The sequence below is a fragment of the Aotus nancymaae genome, unplaced genomic scaffold (genome assembly GCF_030222135.1).
Source record: "Aotus nancymaae isolate 86718 unplaced genomic scaffold, 86718_ANA_hifiasm-v0.15.2.pri h1tg000059l, whole genome shotgun sequence".
In the NCBI taxonomy this organism is placed as follows: domain Eukaryota; kingdom Metazoa; phylum Chordata; class Mammalia; order Primates; family Aotidae; genus Aotus; species Aotus nancymaae.
The window spans coordinates 5,102,195-5,120,083 of NW_026988473.1; the positions used below are offsets into that span (position 1 = coordinate 5,102,195).

At 53.2% G+C, this 17,889-nt stretch overlaps 1 protein-coding gene across 3 annotated transcripts; it reads left to right on the forward strand.

Moving 5' to 3' along the window:
• The first annotated feature begins 150 nt into the window (after positions 1 to 150).
• Positions 151 to 16,301, forward strand: RASGRP2 (RAS guanyl releasing protein 2). 3 transcript variants are annotated; one of them, XM_012463054.2, is made up of 16 exons: positions 151 to 286; positions 970 to 1,072; positions 1,564 to 1,626; positions 1,981 to 2,112; positions 2,897 to 3,047; positions 3,234 to 3,407; positions 3,568 to 3,684; positions 6,557 to 6,838; positions 7,604 to 7,681; positions 7,920 to 8,042; positions 8,363 to 8,478; positions 13,282 to 13,423; positions 13,676 to 13,712; positions 14,415 to 14,594; positions 15,835 to 15,917; positions 16,081 to 16,301. In XM_012463054.2, exons 1-15 carry the CDS (start codon positions 214 to 216, stop codon positions 15,909 to 15,911), a joined length of 1,848 nt encoding a protein of 615 aa, XP_012318477.1. In that variant the 5' UTR covers positions 151 to 213; the 3' UTR covers positions 15,912 to 15,917; positions 16,081 to 16,301. The 3 variants fall into 3 exon arrangements, with proteins under 3 accessions (XP_012318477.1, XP_012318478.1, XP_012318479.1); XM_012463055.2 differs by having other exon boundaries at positions 152 to 286; positions 15,850 to 15,917; XM_012463056.2 differs by having other exon boundaries at positions 152 to 286; positions 15,853 to 15,917.
• The last annotated feature ends 1,588 nt before the right edge of the window (positions 16,302 to 17,889 follow it).

Below are 17,889 nucleotides of genomic sequence, written 5' to 3' on the forward strand. Positions count from 1 at the left end.
ACCGTTTAACCCCGGGAGTGGCCGCGGCGGACAACTCCGCCCCTGCCCAGCAGGGGGCGTGCCTGCCCCACCCCGTTCCTACCCGCGGGCCGCTCCCCCGCCCGCGCCTCCGCAGACTCCCGCTCTGCCTCTCCCGGGACAGGGGTTCGGTCCGAGCCCGGTGGGAGGCTCCGGGAGCGCAGCTTGGGCCCAGGCCACCCCGTGCCAGCGGCCATGGCGGGTACCCTGGACCTGGACAAGGGCTGCACGGTGGAGGAGCTGCTCCGCGGGTGTATCGAAGCCTTCGGTGAGTAGCTAGGGAGGGCACACGGACCTGAGCCCAGCCCCGAGTCTGAGCCTGGGTCCCTGCCTCCCAGGCACCGTCCAGGGTACAGCCCTGGTCCCGACCCACCCAGCTCCTCAGCGTGCAGTCTCTAACGAAAGCCTCCTCTGCATCACAGGGCAGAGACGCACGCCCTTCACAGATGAGGTTTCCCTTGTCCAGCCTTCCCCAGCGGCGGCGAAGGGAGGCGAAGGGAGGGCCGGGTCCCGGTCTCTGACACATGAGGGGCATTATCGGTCTCCCGGGGGATCCGGAGGAACTTGCTATCTCTGGCTTGGGAGCTGTTTCCGGCCAATGGGGGGCGGCTTATCTGGTGAAGGGGTGCCCCTTCCTCCAAGCCCTCAGGAAATGACCTCTGGATTCTTGACCCCGGGGAACCCAGGCTCCTTCCTCCCCAGCTGGTTCCCCTCCGGATGATGGGCAGCTTGGGCGCTCCCCTCCTCCAGTCCTCAGAGCCTGCCTATCCCTCGCCCACCCCACCTTTCCTGTCTGATTTGCCTCCTGCTCTCGGAGACCTGGGCAAGCAGGAGGTGGGCGGGGTCGGGCGTGCACCCGAGGGGCTGACACCAGGCGGGCTGCGGGGTGGGAGTGAGGCCTGGTCGCTGCGGACCCAGCTCAGCCTCTTGTCTTTGACCCTTCCGAGTCAGATGACTCCGGGAAGGTCCGGGACCCGCAGCTGGTGCGCATGTTCCTCATGATGCACCCCTGGTACATCCCCTCCTCTGAGCTGGCGGCCAAGCTGCTCCACATATATCCTTCGCCGGCCTTGCCAAGGCGCCCGCCGTCGGAGCCCATGTCAGCCCCTCTGCCCAGCCAAGGCGCAGAATCAGCCTCGTCCCTAAGTATAGGCCACTCCTTATCCCAGAGCTCAGGCGTCGCCCCAGCCTCCAGCTAGGGTCCAGGCTCTGCCCCCTCCTCGCCCCTGGTGACCGGGCTTTGCCCCCATGCTCCGTCCCCAGCCGAGGCCTTGCCCTCCTCCTGAGTCTAGGGCCTGCCCCAGCTCCAGGCCCCATCCACCTCCTGCGTCTCTCTCAGAGCCCTGGCTCTGCTCTCAGCCTTCCTCCGCACCTCATCCTTTACCCCCACCTCCAATCCTCCCAGAGCGCAGGCCTCACCCCCAGCATCCCACCTGAGAGCAGGCCGCATCCCTAGAACTCCTAGAACCAGGCCCCGCCCCCAGCCTCCATCCACGTAGGCCTTCCTTTCTAGAGTTAGGCGGCCTCCTTAACTCTCTCCTTTACCTACCAACAATCCCGGAAGGACAACTCCAATTCCCTGCAGGTGAAAACATGCCACCTGGTCAGGTGAGTCTTTCCCCAGGGCTCTGGCCCCTCCCTTTTCTCCCTTCTCTCTGGCTTCAGGCTGGCCTGAAGGAAGGGGCAGGGTGCTGCTCTTCTGGGAGTGGGTTTGAACCCTGGCTTGTCCGGGTGGGCTGGGCTGCCACAGGCTCACTCCTTCCTGGGTCTGGGCCTTAATTTCTTTTCTGTGCAGTGCGGGTGGTTGTCTCAAGGGTCTCGTGTACACTTGGAGAAGGAAAAAGGTGGAACCATAGTTTGAGGCTCTTCTTCCGTGGGTGACTACAGTCTAAAATAGTGCCCTGCAGCCTGCTGGGTGATGATGGGGGAGGGGCTGTTTTGGGTGACTCTCCGCTCCTCCAGGTACTGGATCTCTGCCTTCCCAGCGGAGTTTGACTTGAACCCAGAGCTCGCTGAGCAGATCAAGGAGCTGAAGGCTCTGCTAGACCAAGAAGGGAACCGTCGGCACAGCAGCCTCATTGACATAGACAGCGTGTGCGTGGGGGGAGCAGAGAGGGCTGGGGGGATACTCAGTATTCTATACCATCTTCGCTTAATAAATGTCTGTTGAAGTGAATGAGTGAGGGTCATGTCACTCTCTCTCTTAAAAACCTTTCATGGCTCCCTATTGCCTTCAGTATGCCTCCTCTGGGCAGCTTGGTGTTTGTGCCTCGTCTCCCACTGCCCACTGCCATTCCCACACACCTCCTCCTGCAGCCCAGTGGGTCCCCTCCCCGTGGCCTGAGCTCCTGCATCCTTTCCCACCATGGTGCTCTGCTCATATCATCCCCTTGCTGCCTCCTCCGTGTTACCAAGCCTCAGCTCAGGCATGAAGTCTCCATGGGCTCTGAGGGTTCAGGGCTCTTCCAGGGTAGAATTTGTCATTGCCTCCTCTGTTCTCCATGGCATTTTGTACAGATTCCTGTACAAAGACCTCTGTACATGTGTCACGCTGTTTTGTGATCATGTGTTTCTGTGTCTGTCTCCCTCAGTAGACTGTGAGCTCCTCGAGGGCAGGAACCGTTGTCTTACTCATCTCTGTATTCCCAGCGCCTAGCACAGTGCCTGGCACAGAGTACGTTGTTCACAAACGTGTGTTGAGTGCATGACGGGGTGTGGGGAGAGGTGGAGGAGTTGCTGGGACTGGGAACATTCGTGCCTAGGACAGTGCCTCACACTGTGTAGGTCCTCAGTCAGTGTGAATGGCGTGTCTGTGTGAGCGGGGGGTCACGAGCCATGCACATGTCCAGCAAAGGGCTCACTCCCCCTGCCCCCGCAGCCCTACCTACAAGTGGAAGCGGCAGGTGACTCAGCGGAACCCTATGGGACAGAAGAAGCGCAAGATGTCCCTGTTGTTTGACCACCTGGAGCCCCTGGAGCTGGCGGAGCATCTCACCTACTTGGAGTATCGCTCCTTCTGCAAGATCCTGGTGCGGCCCAAGGGTGGGAGTCAGGGATCCAGTGTGGGTTTTGCTGGGGCAGGGTCCCTGGGGTAGGCTGGGTCACAGGGTGCATCGGGGGTTTCAGTGTAACCGAAGGACAGCTGGAGGGTGAGGAGTGGCCATTGGCGAGCGGAGAGGCTCGGAAAAGCCTGAGGCCTCTCCTCCTGCCTCCAGTTCCAGGACTATCACAGTTTCGTGACTCACGGCTGCACTGTGGACAACCCCGTCCTGGAGCGTTTCATCTCCCTCTTCAACAGCGTCTCGCAGTGGGTGCAGCTCATGATCCTCAGCAAGCCCACAGCCCCGCAGCGGGCCCTGGTCATCACACACTTTGTCCACGTGGCGGAGGTGCCTGCTCCTCCCTCCCTGTGTCTCCCAACCTCTCCCCACATGCCAGCTGGGCCAACCCTTCCTTTCCCCTAAGCCACTGCCTTCTCTCCAGAAAGGCTAGGCCAAATTCTGGGCCCACTCAGTGACTCCCTGCCTCCCTTCCCCATTCGCCTTCCAGAAGCTGCTGCAGCTGCAGAACTTCAACACGCTGATGGCAGTGGTCGGGGGCCTGAGCCACAGCTCCATCTCCCGCCTCAAGGAGACCCACAGCCACGTTAGCCCTGAGACCATCAAGGTGCCTGGGACTGGGGAGGGGCCGCTGCTTCCCAGGTCTGTCTTCACTGGGTCCACCCAGCAGCACTGGGGCTGGACACAACTGTCCTCATTTGACAGATGCGGAAACGGAGGCTCAGAGGGGTTCAGTGCTTTTCCCATTGTGCAAACGCACAACGGCAGCAGCAGAGTGGGGACTCACAGGTTGTCCTGGACCTCAAAGCTTGAATTTTTTTTTTCTTTTAGACAGGGTCTCTCTCTGTTGTCCAGACTGGAGTGCAGTAGTGCAATCACAGCTCACTGCAGCCTTGAACTCCTGAGCTCAGTCGATCCTCCCACCTCAGCCTCCTGAGTAGCTGGGACTACAGGTGTATGCTGCCATGCTTGGCTAATTTTTGTATTATTATTTTTTCTGAGATGCGAGTTTTGCTCTTGTTGCCCAGGCTGGTGTGCAATGGCTTGATCTTACCTCACCACAACCTCCATCTCCTGGGTTCAAGTGATTCTCCTGCCTCAGCCTCCTGAGTAGCTGGGATTACAGGCATGTACCACCATGCCCAGTTAATTTTGTATTTTTAGTAGAGATGGGGTTTCTCCATGTTAGTCAGGCTGGTCTCGAACTCCCGACCTCAGGTGATCCACCTGCCTCAGCCTCCCAAAGTTCTGGGATTACAGGCGTGAGCCACTGCGCCCGGCTTTATATTATTATTGTTATTATTTTTGTAGAGATGGGGCTTTGCCACGATACCCAGGCTGGTCTCGAACTCCTTGGCTCAAATGATCCACCTGCCTTAGCCTCCCAAAGTGCTGAGATTATGGCGTGAGCCATTGCGCCTTGCCACTTTTCCCTCACTTTCATTTATTATTATTTTTGAAGTACTGAGTAATATACATATAGAAAAGTCTATAAAAACATATGAGGCCGAGTGTGGTGGCTCACGCCTGTAGTCCCAGTGCTTTGGGAGGCTGAGGGGGGCGGGTCACTTGAGGTCAGGAGTTGTAGACCAGCCTGGCCAATATGGTGAAACCCCATCTCTACTAAAATACAAAAATTAGCTGGGTGTGGTGGTGCGCCTGTAATCCCAGCTACTTGGGAGGCTGAGGCAGGAGGAGAATTGCTTGAACCCGGGAGGTGGAGGTTGCAGTGAGCCAAGATTGCACCATTGCACTCCAGCCTGGCCAACAGAGTGAGACTCTGTCTCAAAAAAAAAAAAAGAAAGAAAAGTATATAAAAACATACGAATAGGCTGGGTGCAGTGTCTCACACCTGTAATCCCAGCACTTTGGGAGGCCGAGGCGGGCAGATCACAAGGTCAAGAGATCGAGACCATCCTGGCCAACATAGTGAAATCCTGTCTCTATTAAAAATACAAAAATTAGCTGGGTGTGCTGGCAGGTGCCTGTAATCCTAGCTACTGAGGAGGCTGAGGCAGGAGAATCACTTGAACCCGAGAGGCAGAGATTGCAGTGGGCCAAGATTGCACCTCTGTACTTTGGCCTGGCGACAGAGCAAGACTTCGTCTCAAACAGACCAACAAACAAACCATATGAATAGTTTAAAGAAAAATTGTAAAGAAAACGCTGTGTAACTACTGCCAGGTTGGGAAATAGAATCTTACCAGGGCCCGAAGTGCCCAGCACTCTTAGAGCATAACTCCCTCCCTGAGACTTTTGCCATGACGATCTTGCTTTACTTTATAGCTTCACCACCTAGGTATGCGGCCCAAAACAATGTGGGCTTTTTGTTGTCTGTTTTGAACTTTCTATAAATGGAATGTTGTTTGTGTTATTGTATGTCTTGCTTCTTTCATTCCACATGGTTCTGAGAGTCTTTTCATTCTGTTATGTGGAGCACTTGTTTTCTCGTTTCATTGCCATATAATATTTTATCGTAAGTCTACCTCAGTTTGTTTATTTATTTATTTGAGACAGAGTCTCACTCTGTTGCCCAGGCTGGAGTGCAGTGGGATCTCAGATCACTGCAGCTTCCACCTCCCAGGTTCAAGTGATTCTCGAGCCTCACCCTCCCGAGTAGCAGGGATTACAGGCTTGCGCCACCACGTCTGGCTAATTTTTTGTATTTTTAATAGAGACATGGTTTCACCATGTTGCCGAGGCTGGTCTCGAACTCCTGAGCTCGAGCAGTCAGTCCGCTTTAGCCTCCCAAAGTGCTGGGATTACAGGCGTGAGCCACCACGCCTAGCCTACCCCAATTTATGTATTGATTCTATTGTTGAATGTTGGGATTTTTCCAATTTTTTTTTTTTTTGAGATGGAGTTTTGCTCTTATTGCCCAGGCTGGAGTGCAATGGTGTGATCTTGGTTCACTACAACCTCCGCCTCCTGGGTTCAAGTGATTCTCCTGTCTCAGCCTCCTGAGTAGCTGGGATTACAGGTGTCGGCCACCACGCCCAGCTAATTTTGTATTTTCACTAGAGACAGGGTTTCTCCATGTTGGTCAGGCTGGTCTCAAACTCCTGACCTCAGGTGTTCCACCTGCCTCAGCCTCCCAAAGTGCTGGGATTACAGATGTGAGCCACTGCGCCCAGTGGGTTTTTCCAGTTTTTGCTGTTTGGACAGGGCGGCTGAGTACCTTCTTCCAGGTCATTGCCCTGTGCTGCCTTGCCTCCCTGAGCCTGTTTCTTCTTCTGTTAAATGTTGATGATACCCTGCGTCCAGACCTGGTTTAGAGGTGTGGTGTGTTTGGCAGTGGGTATTGCCTTGAATTCATGGCAGTGGATTCAACCCCCAGGGGCTGAGAGAGCCAGTTCTGGGGGATAGTAAGGGAGGATTTTACTCTTTCACCTGCCCCTGACCCTGTCCCCGACCCTGACTCCAAGGCTGAGGTGAGGAGGATAGTTCGGGGGTATGACCCTCTGCCCTTTGTCTCCCAGCTCTGGGAAGGCCTCACGGAACTAGTGACGGCGACAGGCAATTATGGCAACTACCGGCGCCGGCTGGCAGCCTGTGTGGGCTTCCGCTTCCCCATCCTGGGTGTGCACCTCAAGGACCTGGTGGCCCTGCAGCTGGCACTGCCTGACTGGCTGGACCCAGCCCGGACCCGGCTCAACGGGGCCAAGATGAAGCAGCTCTTTAGCATCCTGGAGGAGCTGGCCATGGTGACCAGCCTTCGGCCACCAGTACAGGCCAACCCTGATCTGCTCAGCCTGCTCACGGTGAGGAGCAAGGGGCAGGGAGGTGGGGAGCTGGGCACCAGGGGTTGACAGTTCCTGAGGGTCCTAGCTGTGGGCGTGGTCTGGGGGCTCTGGGTTCTGGCCAGGAACTGAGGTCTGGCCTGGGCTCTGGGGCTTGGAGTGGATGCTGAGGAGGGCTTCAGGCTCTGGTCTGTGGACTGAGGTCTGATCTCCAGGCTGGCATGTGGACTGTGGGCAGTTTGAGCTGGGCCTGAGTCCCGGGTTGAGTTCTGGCACTGAGTTGTGTTCTAGGGCTGGGCTAAGCTCTGCGTTCTGTGGGCGGGGGTGGTTTCTAAGCACAGCCCCGGCTTGGATTGAAGTTCTGGGCTTGGCTTTGCACTTGGTCTTGGGGTCTAGGGTGGGAGTTACGTTCTGGTTTAGATCCAGATGAGGTTCTAGACATTGAGCTGGGGCTTAGGTATTAGGGTTTGGAGTGGATTCTTAGCTGCTTCTGGGCTCTGGACGGGATCAGGGTTGAAATCAGAGCTTGTGGCTGGGTTCTGACCGGCTTCTTTGCTGAGATCTTGGCAATATTTGTGTTCGATGTTTGGGTCCACGCTGTGGTCTGATCTGTGTGCTGGGACGGCCCGGGGTTGCTGTGTGCTGTGTTCTAAGCCAGGCTTTGTCCTGAGTCTAGCTTCTGACCCGAGCTCTGGGCTGAGCTGCGGCCTCTAGGTGGAACTTTGGCCCTGGGCTCTGTGGCTGCGGGAAGAGGCCAGTGGGTGTGATGAGACCTGTGTGTCCCAGGTTTCTCTGGATCAGTATCAGACGGAGGATGAGCTGTACCAGCTATCCCTGCAGCGGGAGCCACGCTCCAAGTCCTCGGTGAGAGGGGACTCCCTCCTCTCCATTCTGCCTCTCCCTCCTGAGAATCCCAGGATGTGAGGACAAGAAGAGCTCTTAGCAGCCACCTCACTAATCCTTCTTGAAGGATGGAGGCATCCTGGGTGTGGGACAGTGGCCTTGGGCAGTCTTCCCTCTCCCAGGGATTCCCCTTTCTGTTCCCCTGGGCTCTGGGTTCCCTCTGCCTCTGGCCCTAGCTCAGGTCTGACCATTTCCATAGCCAACCAGCCCCACAAGCTGCACCCCGCCACCGCGGCCCCCGGTGCTGGAGGAGTGGACCTCGGCTGCCAAACCCAAGCTGGATCAGGCCCTCGTGGTGGAGCACATCGAGAAGATGGTGGAGGTGAGCTCCTGAGGAGCCTGAGCAGTGTGGCGGCGAGAGGCTGGTTTGCTGGAGCACTGCCCTGGGAGCCAGCATGAATGTCCTGTTCAAGACCCAGCAGTCAGCCCCCAGGAGTCACAGGGTCTGGCAGGCCAGCTTCATGGGGCTGAGGCACCCATGGGTAGGGTGGGGGTGGGGGTGGGGTATGGAATGGGGGCAGTGTCAGAGACCTCTCTGAGACACACCTCATCACAGGGACTGGGAACGTGGGAAGGGACAGGACCTGACGTCCCCTTTACTCTCCCCTCTCCTGGCTCTGCGTGTCCCTCTGTGTGCCCCAGTCTGTGTTCCGGAACTTTGACGTCGATGGGGATGGCCACATCTCACAGGAAGAGTTCCAGATCATCCGTGGGAACTTCCCTTACCTCAGCGCCTTTGGGGACCTGGACCAGAACCAGTGAGGAGGGTTGGGGGCCTGGGGCAGAGGGAGGCGGCCCAGCCTGCTTCCACCTGGGCTGCAGTTTCCTGTGTGCAAGATGAGGCCACTGAGCCAGATGATCTTGGCCTGGGAAACTGCCAGTGTGGGAAGGGGTGCTTCCTTTTGTGGGGAGGAGAGGCTGCCAGCTGTGGAGGCGCAGCGGTATCTCCTGAATTCAGACAAATGGGGGGCTCCACCTGAGTCTTGGCGGCCTGGGGACTGTGGCTATAGAAGTGCTGTTTTATTTGTGGAGCTCACAGCTGTCAAAAAGTGTGGGCAAGTCGAGCTCCTGATAGCTTGTTTTAATGAATAGATAAGAAAGGTTTGTAATTAGCAGCACCCACTTGCTTATCAACAGTTCATATGTGGACAATTTGGAAAAACAGCTGGTTCTCTGAAGTAGGTTAGACATGCCCCCTGCAGCCATATTCATGCCCTATTTTTGCTAAGCAGACAAAACTCCATTCAAAATTTACAGTCCATCTCAGGTCTATTTATTTTTTAATGTTACCTGTATTTCAAAAATCTGTTGTTTTTTATTTGCTCATTACAGAAATCCATGGTAAAATAAAATGTAGGTAGTAAAATAAATTTATAGTGAACACTGTGTTTAAAGTAAGAAGTGAGAGTCCAGGCATGGTGGCTCATGCCTGTAATCCTAGCACTTTGGGAGACTGAGGTCAGAGGATCGATTGAGGCCAGGAGTTCAAGCCCAGCCTAAGCAACATAGGAAGACTCTGTCTCTACCAAAAAAAAAAAAAATTATTATTATTATTATTATTATTATTACTTCTGAGACAGAGTCTCACTCTGTCGCTCAGGCTGGAGTGTAGTGGCACAGTCTCAGCTCACTGCATGGAGATGGGTGGTGCGTGCCTGTACTCAGGAGGCTGAGGCAGGAGGATCCCTTGAGCCCAGGAGGTTGAGGCTGCAGTGAGCTATGATCACACCACTGCACTTCAGCCTGGGTGGCTGAGTGAGACCACCCCATCAAAAAACCCAAAAAAACAAAAACAGGAAGAAATGAAAGTTCCCTCTTTTCTGTTCCACTGGTAGAAGTTGCCATGATTAAACACTGTGAACAATATTAAGCTTGGCAGCATGTGGGTCTTTTTTCCCAGGCATGTGCACATTGATAGAGATTTTGTTTGTTTGGTGTCTGTTTCATGGACAAACAGGATTAGAGTATAAATCCAGTTCTGCTTGTGGCTTTTATCACAGCTGCTTTATTTCTTCTCCTAGAGTTTAGGCAGAGGTAGTTGAGTTCCATGTTATCTCCCTAGGTTGGTGGGTGGATTTTTATCTAGACCACTGAAAAGTGAGGATGACCCTTTGAGACCTTGGAGGCCTTGGCTTTATGCAGCAACCTCAGCCTTAACCCTCCACCTCCTGCAGGCCCCAGGCCCTGTGTGTGTGTGTGTGTGTGTATGTGTGTGTGTGTGTGTTGGTGAGGGGGAAGCCCTGGTTGGGTGTCAAAACCTGGCACTGGTTCGGCAGGAGGGAGACCAACACCCGCCCCCAGGACCAGTCCCTGCTCACTGCTTCATTGTAAAGCTCCCTCTTTGTTTCTGGAATGTGGGAGTTTTCATTTCTTTCTTATAAAATTACCTATGCATTTATAGCAATCGTTGATATATCTTTTTTTTTTTTTTTTGAGATGGAGTTTTGCCCTTGTTGCCCAGGCTGGAGTGTAATGGTGTGATCGTGGCTCATCGCAACCTCCACCTCCTGGGTACAAGCAATTCTCCTGCCTCAGCCTCCTGAGTAGCTGGGATTACAGGCGCCCCCAAGTATGCCTGGCTAATTTTTGTATTTTCAGTAGGGACAGGTTTCCACCATGTTGGCCAGGCTGGTCTTGATCTCCTGACCTCAGGTGATCCACCTGTCTCGGCCTCCCAAAGTACTGGGATTACAGGCGTGAGCTACCACGCCCGGCCTTTTGTTGATATATCTTTAACCAGTTTCTAGGTACTTGTAGCAGTGGGGTTTTCTTTTTTCTTTTCTTTTTTTTAAATTGCCATCTTTTTTTTTTTTTTTTTTAGACAGAGTCTCACTCTGTTGCTCAGGCTGAAGTACAGTGGCATTATCTTGACTCACTGCAACCACCGCCTCCCAGATTCAAGCAATTCTCATGCCTCAGCCTTGCGAGTAGCTGAGATTATAGGCATGCACCACCACGCCCAGCTAATTTTTATATTTTTAGTATAGGTGGGATTTCACCATGTTGACCAGGCTGGTCTCGAACTCCTGACCTCACCTCAGGTGACCCATCCACCTCTGCCTCCCAAAGTGCTGGGATTAGAGGCATGAGCCACCACGCCCAGCCTAAAAACCATCTTGACAGAACTACATGACTTTTTTTTTTTTTTCTTCGTTCTTGTTTTCCACTTAACCCTTGATCACAGACATTTTTCCATGTGGATTAATGTAGAACTACCTCATTCATTAGAACAGCTGCAGAGTATTCCACTGTGTGGCTAGACCATCACTGACCTAACCATCCTCCTGCCGATGCACATGCAGACTCTTCCAGCTTTTCACTACGATTATACGCCAGGCTGCCGTGAACGTCCTTTTACTGACCCACTCAGGCCAGTATTTCTGTATGAGAAATTCCTAGAAGTGGGATAATTGGATCAAAAGATATGCACATTCTAAATTAGGAGAGAGACTGCCAAACTGACCTCAGACAAGGTTGTACCAGTTTGCACCCCCATCAGCAGCGTACAAGCGCCTGCTTCCCAACTTCCTCGCCAACAGTGGATGCTATAAAAAGCTTCACAATTTTGCCAGTCTCCCTGGCAAATGGTATCTTGGTTAAATTTGCATTTCTTTAATACTAATGGGGGTAGGGTATCTTTTCATATGTTTATTGGCCATTTATTTCTTCTGTCAATTGCCCGTTCAGATTCCTTGTCCATTATTCCACTGGGTTTGTTGGTCTTTTTCTCATTGATTTTTAGAATCTCTGTTAATGGATGTTAACCCTTTGCTGTTGAATGTGTTTGCAAATATTTTCTCCCTGTCTGTCATTTATGTTGTCTTTTTCCACATAAAATTGAAAAACTTTTGTGTGCTCAATATGTCAGTCTTTTCCTTTATGGCTTCTCAGATTTGTGTTCTGTGTAGAAAGGCCCTCAGCTCTTCAAGATTATACAATTATTATCTTATATCTTTTCTTTTCTTTTTTTTTTTTTTTTGAGACAGGGTCTCTCACTGTGTCACCCAGACTGGAGTGCAGTGGCATGATCTTGGCTCGTAACAACCTCCACCTCTCAGGTTCAAGCAATTCTCGTGCCTCAGACTCACAAGTAGCTGGATTATAGGCACGTGTCACCACGCCTGGCTAATTTTTGTATTTTTAGTAGAGATGGGGTTTTGCCATGTCGGCCAGACTGGTCTCAAACTCCTGACCCGTGATCTGACTGCCTTGGCCTCCCAAAATGCTGGGATTACAGGTGTGAGCCACTGTGGCCAGCCTGTCTTATATCTTTTCAGATAATTTTGTAATTTTATTTTTTACATGAGTATTTGTATAAAGTCCAGTGAGAATTTAGTTTTCATGCACAGTGTGAAGGAAGAATGTAGGCTTATATATTTTTCGTTTTTTTTTTTCTCTTCTTGCTCTGTGGCCCAGGCTGGAGTATAGTAGTGAGATCTGGCTCAGTGTAAGCTCCACTTCCTGAGTTCAACCATTCTCCTGCCTCAGCCTCCTGAGTAGCTGGGATTACAGGAGCCTGCCATCATGCCCAGCTAATTTTTTTTTTTTTTAGTAGAGATGGGATTTCACCATATTGTCCAGGCTGGTCTCAAACTCCTGACCTCGTGATTGGTCCACCTTGATCTCCTGAAGTGCTGAGATTACAGGCGTGAGCCACCGTGCCCCACCCTATATTTTTTTCTAAATGGCCAGTTATCCCAATGCTGCCTTGATTTGGAGGACCACCTGGATTACACATTATAAGCCCCCTCATACAGCAGGTGGCAGTGTCAAACGAGGGCCAGTCGATGGGAAATAGCACCTGGTGGCTGAGGACCTTGCTGTCTGTGCAGACACTGTTGTAAGCACTTGACATGCATTATCTAATTTAATCCTCACAAAAATCCTATGAAACGTAGGAATGATCATTACGTCCATTCATAGATAAGGAAACAGAGGCATAGGGAGATGACCCAGCTGCGGGTCAAGAGGCACGGAAGCAGAGCTGTGATTTGAACCAAGGTCTGTGTCTAGAACACATGCTCATTCTTTCCCTAAAATGTATTTATAGGTGAAGAGGGGCTTCTGCGGAAAGCCCTGGGCTATGTGGGAAACCCTGGATTTACAGGGCTCTTTCCAGCACGATGATGCAAGAGTGAAAGGGATGCGCGTTCTCCCAATCTCTCCTGGTTCCAGAACTTGTTAGAGCTTAGGGCTCCCGGCTGGTGTTGCACAGTACACTTCGGGAGCCCGAGACTGATGATGGTTCCATGGAAAGTACACAGTCCTTTTAGTTTACATACCAAGCGTGAAGTGGGCAGGGTAGGCCACTCTTCTGGGAAGGAAAAGGGACTGACTGGTCCAAGACCACACACTGGTTAGGGGCAGTTCCCACATCTGCTTGACCCCTAGTCCAGGAATGCCCTTGGGCTAGTCCTGGTACTCTGCCCCAGGAGTCCAAAATCAGGAGTTCCATGAGGACCTTTGATTTGGGAGGGGGTTTCCCAGTGGGATGGGTTAGGCCAGCGGTGGGTTGTCCTGGGGAGGACCCAATCTGATGCGCCCCCCACAACCCTCCACAGGGATGGCTGCATCAGCAGGGAGGAGATGGTCTCCTATTTCCTGCGCTCCAGCTCTGTGCTGGGGGGCCGCATGGGCTTCGTACACAACTTCCAGGAGAGCAACTCCTTGCGCCCAGTCGCCTGCCGCCACTGCAAAGCCCTGGTGAGCGCCCCTTTCCCGGCTCACTGCCCAAGCCACGCCCCTGCAGCCCCGGCCCCGCCCTCCCTTCTAGCTCCGCCTCTGCGGGAGCCTTTCTCAACCCAGGCAAACGTGGTTAATTCCATCTCCCTCTCCTCCTGCTGTTCTGCCCCTGGCCCTGAGGCGGGCTCTAAAGCCCCAGTCCCACCCTCAAGAAGGAAGAAGTAGAGTCACCTCTAAATCCGTCCTCCCACCATGGCCCCTCCTCTATTGCAGATCCTGGGCATCTACAAGCAGGGCCTCAAATGCCGAGGTGAGATGGAATGACTGGCAGGGCTGCTGGGCAGGGTTTTGTGTTTTTTTTGGGAGAGTTACTATTTTGATGGGGCGATTGCTTAGGAGTGAAATACCTTAAAATCAGAGGCACGTGGTGGCTCATGCCTGTAATCCCAGCACTTTGGGAGGCCGAGGTGGGCGATCATCTGAGGTCAGGAGTTTGAGACCAGCCTGGCCAACATGGTGAAACCCCATCTCTACTAAAAATACAAAAATTAGCCGGATGTGGTGGTAGGCGCCTGTAATCCCAGCTACTTGGGAGGCTGAGGCAGGAGAATTGCTTGAACCCAGGAGGCAGAGGTTGCAGTGAGCTGAGATCGCACCATTGCACTCCAGCCTGGGGGACAAGAGTGAGACTTTGTCTCAAAACAAACAAACAAACAAAAACAGAACAAAAACTCCACAAAATCAGAGGTGCAAGATGATTGATGTGAAGGGAGTGGCCTTTAAGAGGCCATTTATTTTGGTGAGGCAGCTGCCCAGGAAGAGAGAACGTGGAATGGGAGAGGGCATAGACTGACAATTACGAGAATGAGAACACTTTGGAAGGAGACTCTTATTCTGGTGGGGCAGCTGCTCAGGAACAAAGGTCCCTGGGGAGGGGTGCAAGCCTACGGGATGGGATGGAGGGTTTTCTGACCAATGGCCCTGACTGGGCTCTCCATTTGCCCTCCCCCAGCCTGTGGTGTGAACTGCCACAAGCAGTGCAAGGATCGCCTGTCAGTGGAGTGTCGGCGCAGGGCCCAGAGCGTGAGCCTGGAGGGGTCTGCACCCTCACCCTCACCCACACACAGCCACCATCATCGCGCCTTCAGCTTCTCCCTGCCCCGCCCTGGCAGGCGAGGCTCCAGGCCTCCAGGTAAGAGGGAGTCATCTGTGTCCTGTGGAGGGAGGGATGCAGGGCCATTGTGGCAGAGTATTAACTTATGCAGGATGGAAGCCATTCCAAAGTGTATAATTCTCTTTTTGTGGTGGGACAATAAAGAAGGGACAGGTAAGGGTGCCAGAAAGTGGCCAGGGAGCCCTGGATCTTCCAGGCTGAGGTGAGAGACCCTAATTTTTTTTTTTTGAGATGGGGTTTCACCATGTTGATTAGGCTGGTCTCCAACTCCTGACCTCAGATGATCCACCCATCTCAGCCTCCCAAAGTGTTGAGATTACAGGCGTGAGCCACCGCGCCCAGCCAAGACCCTAAAAAAGAGGTATAAAAGTGAAAGAGGCTTCAAGACTCCAGTTACAGCCTTATTTTGTTGGTGAGATTAACGAAGGATTGGAGAAGGTGTTATGTGAGCCATTGGCTTGCCTTTCCCTTTTTCCACTGCTCTGGAGGCTCTTCTGAGAAAAGATCCCTTGCCCTGATAATGCCCTGGCAGCTCTCTTGGGGTCTTTGGTGGTTTTAGGTCAGTTTGCTGAATGACAATTAGCCAAATGATTATTTTGCTGAGAACACTCTGAACAACTTATGTTAAACTAGGGTCTAAGGTAGTTAACCACAACCGTTTGGGTTGGCATAAGTTCTCAAAAAACAGAGGCAGGCACAGGGCATACATCCTCAAAAATAGAAAAGATAAATCAATTTGCATTGAGCCTTCCAGAAGTGCTGGGGTCTAAAATGTAAAATACACACAAAATTGACATTTAAGCAAACAGTGCTGACAAATCTGTGGTTGTGAAAAAGCTGTGGCAAAACAAAAACATAGAAAAAAAAGCCTCAAAAACTGGGCTGAGGCTGGGTGCGGTGGCTCACGCCTGTAATCCAGCACTTTGGGAGGCAGAGGCGGGTGGATCACCTGAGGTCAGGAGTTTGAGACCAGCCTGGCCAACATAGCAAAACCTTGTCTCTTCTAAAAATACAAAGGAGATCGCTTGAACCTGGGAGGTGGAGGTTGCAGTGAGCCGAGATCACACCACTGCACTCCAGCCTGTGCGACAAGATCAAGACTCTATCTCAAAAAAAAAAAAAAAAAAAAAATTGGGCCGTTAGGTCATGCAGGGAATTGATTTTTGGTGGATGGGTCTGCTACTGGCATGATGTAGATGCCTCTGTGGAGAGTGAAAGGGTTGCCGAAGTCCCTGGGACCTGGGAATGTATTCTGCAGCAATCCCCCTCCCAGCAGAGATCCGTGAGGAGGAAGTACAGACAGTGGAGGACGGGGTGTTTGACATCCACTTGTAATAGATGGTGAGTCCTCCCACAGCTGGCACCAGAACTCCCCACTGAGGGCCGGGGTGGGGGTGGGGAGTAGCAGGGAAATGGGTGCTCTATCCAAATGGCCCAAGCCAGGTGGGCTTCTACCTTGTTGTTGGGGGGGCGTCTTCCTCACAACCTGTTTTTCTCTTCCCAGCTGTGATTGGATCAAGGACTCATTCCTGCCTGAGAGAAAAGACTTCAACCAGAGCAGGGAGCCTGGGGGTGTTGGGGCAGGAGGCTGGGGCTGGGGGTGGGATCTGAGGGTAGCATGCAGCTGAGGGCAGGGCCAGGGCTGGCGTCCCTAAGGTTGTACAGACTCATGTGAATATTTGTATTTTCCAGATGGAATAAAAAGGCCCGTGTAATTAACCTCCACCATCAGTGCCTAGAATCCCGGGGCGGGGGTGGGGGGTGCTGTACTTTACAGGATGATAATCTTGGGAGCTAGAACTTTGTAGTCAGAGAAACTTGGGAGGTCTAGAATCTCATATGTCTGGAATCTTGGAGGAAAGAATCTTAGAAGCAGAAAACCTTGGAACAGAATCTTGGGGAGGGTCTAGGATCTTGAGGAGGCTGGTTCTTGGACATCTAACATTATAAACTAGTAGGTCTTTGCACCTGAATTGCAGGGCCCAGTGGTCATGCATACCCGAAGGCTTCAGCCCACGGCCAAAATTCTCTTGCTGGACAGGGGGCCTTTTAGACCCTGCTTGGACACTTCCAGCAACAGGGCCCTCACTGCAGGAATCGTGGGCAGAAAAGGGGCAGTGCAGAGTTGCTGCCTGTGAGGGAAGGGAGGGAGGGCCCTGGGCAGTCCTAGGGCCCTGCTGGGCTTGTGCCTCAGGGCGGGGGCTGCACTCCTCGGTCTTGCAGGCTCCTGGCCTGGTGCTGCTGCCAGCCGGAAGGACAGTGACTTCCAGAGGAAATGCATATTGATCCTGCTGTCAGCCTCCGGTGGCGGCCTCTCCCAACCCAGCTCTTCCCTCCTGAGCCTGCAGCACAGAGGTTTTGGGGGGGGGTCACTGCTATCTGAAGAAGGCTAAGGCTACTTCTGAGGCTGGTCTGGCAGTTTACTAAAGGTTCTGCACCTGGGCCGGGGTGCCCCTTGGGTCAGGAGACTCCAGACAGCAGTCCTGACAATGGGAGCTACCTCCCCAGTCCCCCGAACTGGGAGGTGTCCTGCAGCAGCTGTGGGATTGTACTGGGGGTGGAGACCTGAGCGCCTTTAACTCCAAAGCACAGTATCTTCGGGCCTGTCAGTGGCCTCAGTTCCCCCATGAGTGCCCTGGCCCCCCAACTCCAGGGTTTCCCCACATCACATCCATCCCTGCTGTGAGGCCCCACTCCCCCTGGCCAATTCTTTATTTTGGGCCACTCCCTTCTTCCCAGTCATCTCTCTCCTGAAGGCCTAGCCCACGTTGGGCCCCCCAGCCCTGTCTCTGCATTGGGTGCCCCCCGCCCCTCCTTCTGTCCTCAGCCCCTTCCGCCCTTCCCCCTATTGAGGCTGTAATATCCGTTTCACGATTTGGGGGCTGAGTTGCTATAACAACAGACGGCGATTGTGTTGTGAAGAGCAGCTTGCTCCTGTGCCGCCTGCCTCCTGCACTGCCTCCATCCCTGCAGCCCAGCCGGCTCCTCTCCTCACTGCCCTCCAGTTCCAGTCTGGCCTCTTCCTGGGTGTGTGTGTGTGTGTGTGTGTGTGTGTGTATGCACATGTATGTCCAGGTCTGCCCCACCTGGGATGTGATGTGTACCTGTCTTTTCATGGTTGCATGTGTCTGAATTTGGAGTCTGGGCTTCGAGTTGTATGTGCCCGTGTGCATGCGTGTGCATGGACATGCGTACTGTATTTGCTGTGTTCCCCTCCCCCATGTGTCCCCACTGGCCCGTGCACATGGGAGAAGGGCATGTGCTCAGCACATCACTCAAGTGTCCACATTGAGTGGGTGCCTGTGTGTGGTGT

What these genes read in the sequence shown, in the direction of transcription:
- RASGRP2 (XM_012463054.2), top strand. Translation starts at nt 214, where the DNA reads ATGGCGGGTACCCTGGACCTGGACAAGGGCTGCACGGTGGAGGAGCTG. An exon ending in AAAACATGCCACCTGGTCAG is followed by an intron (nt 1,627 to 1,980) that starts GTGAGTCTTTCC and finishes CCGCTCCTCCAG; the next exon opens with GTACTGGATCTCTGCCTTCC. An exon ending in ACATCGAGAAGATGGTGGAG is followed by an intron (nt 8,043 to 8,362) that starts GTGAGCTCCTGA and finishes TGTGTGCCCCAG; the next exon opens with TCTGTGTTCCGGAACTTTGA.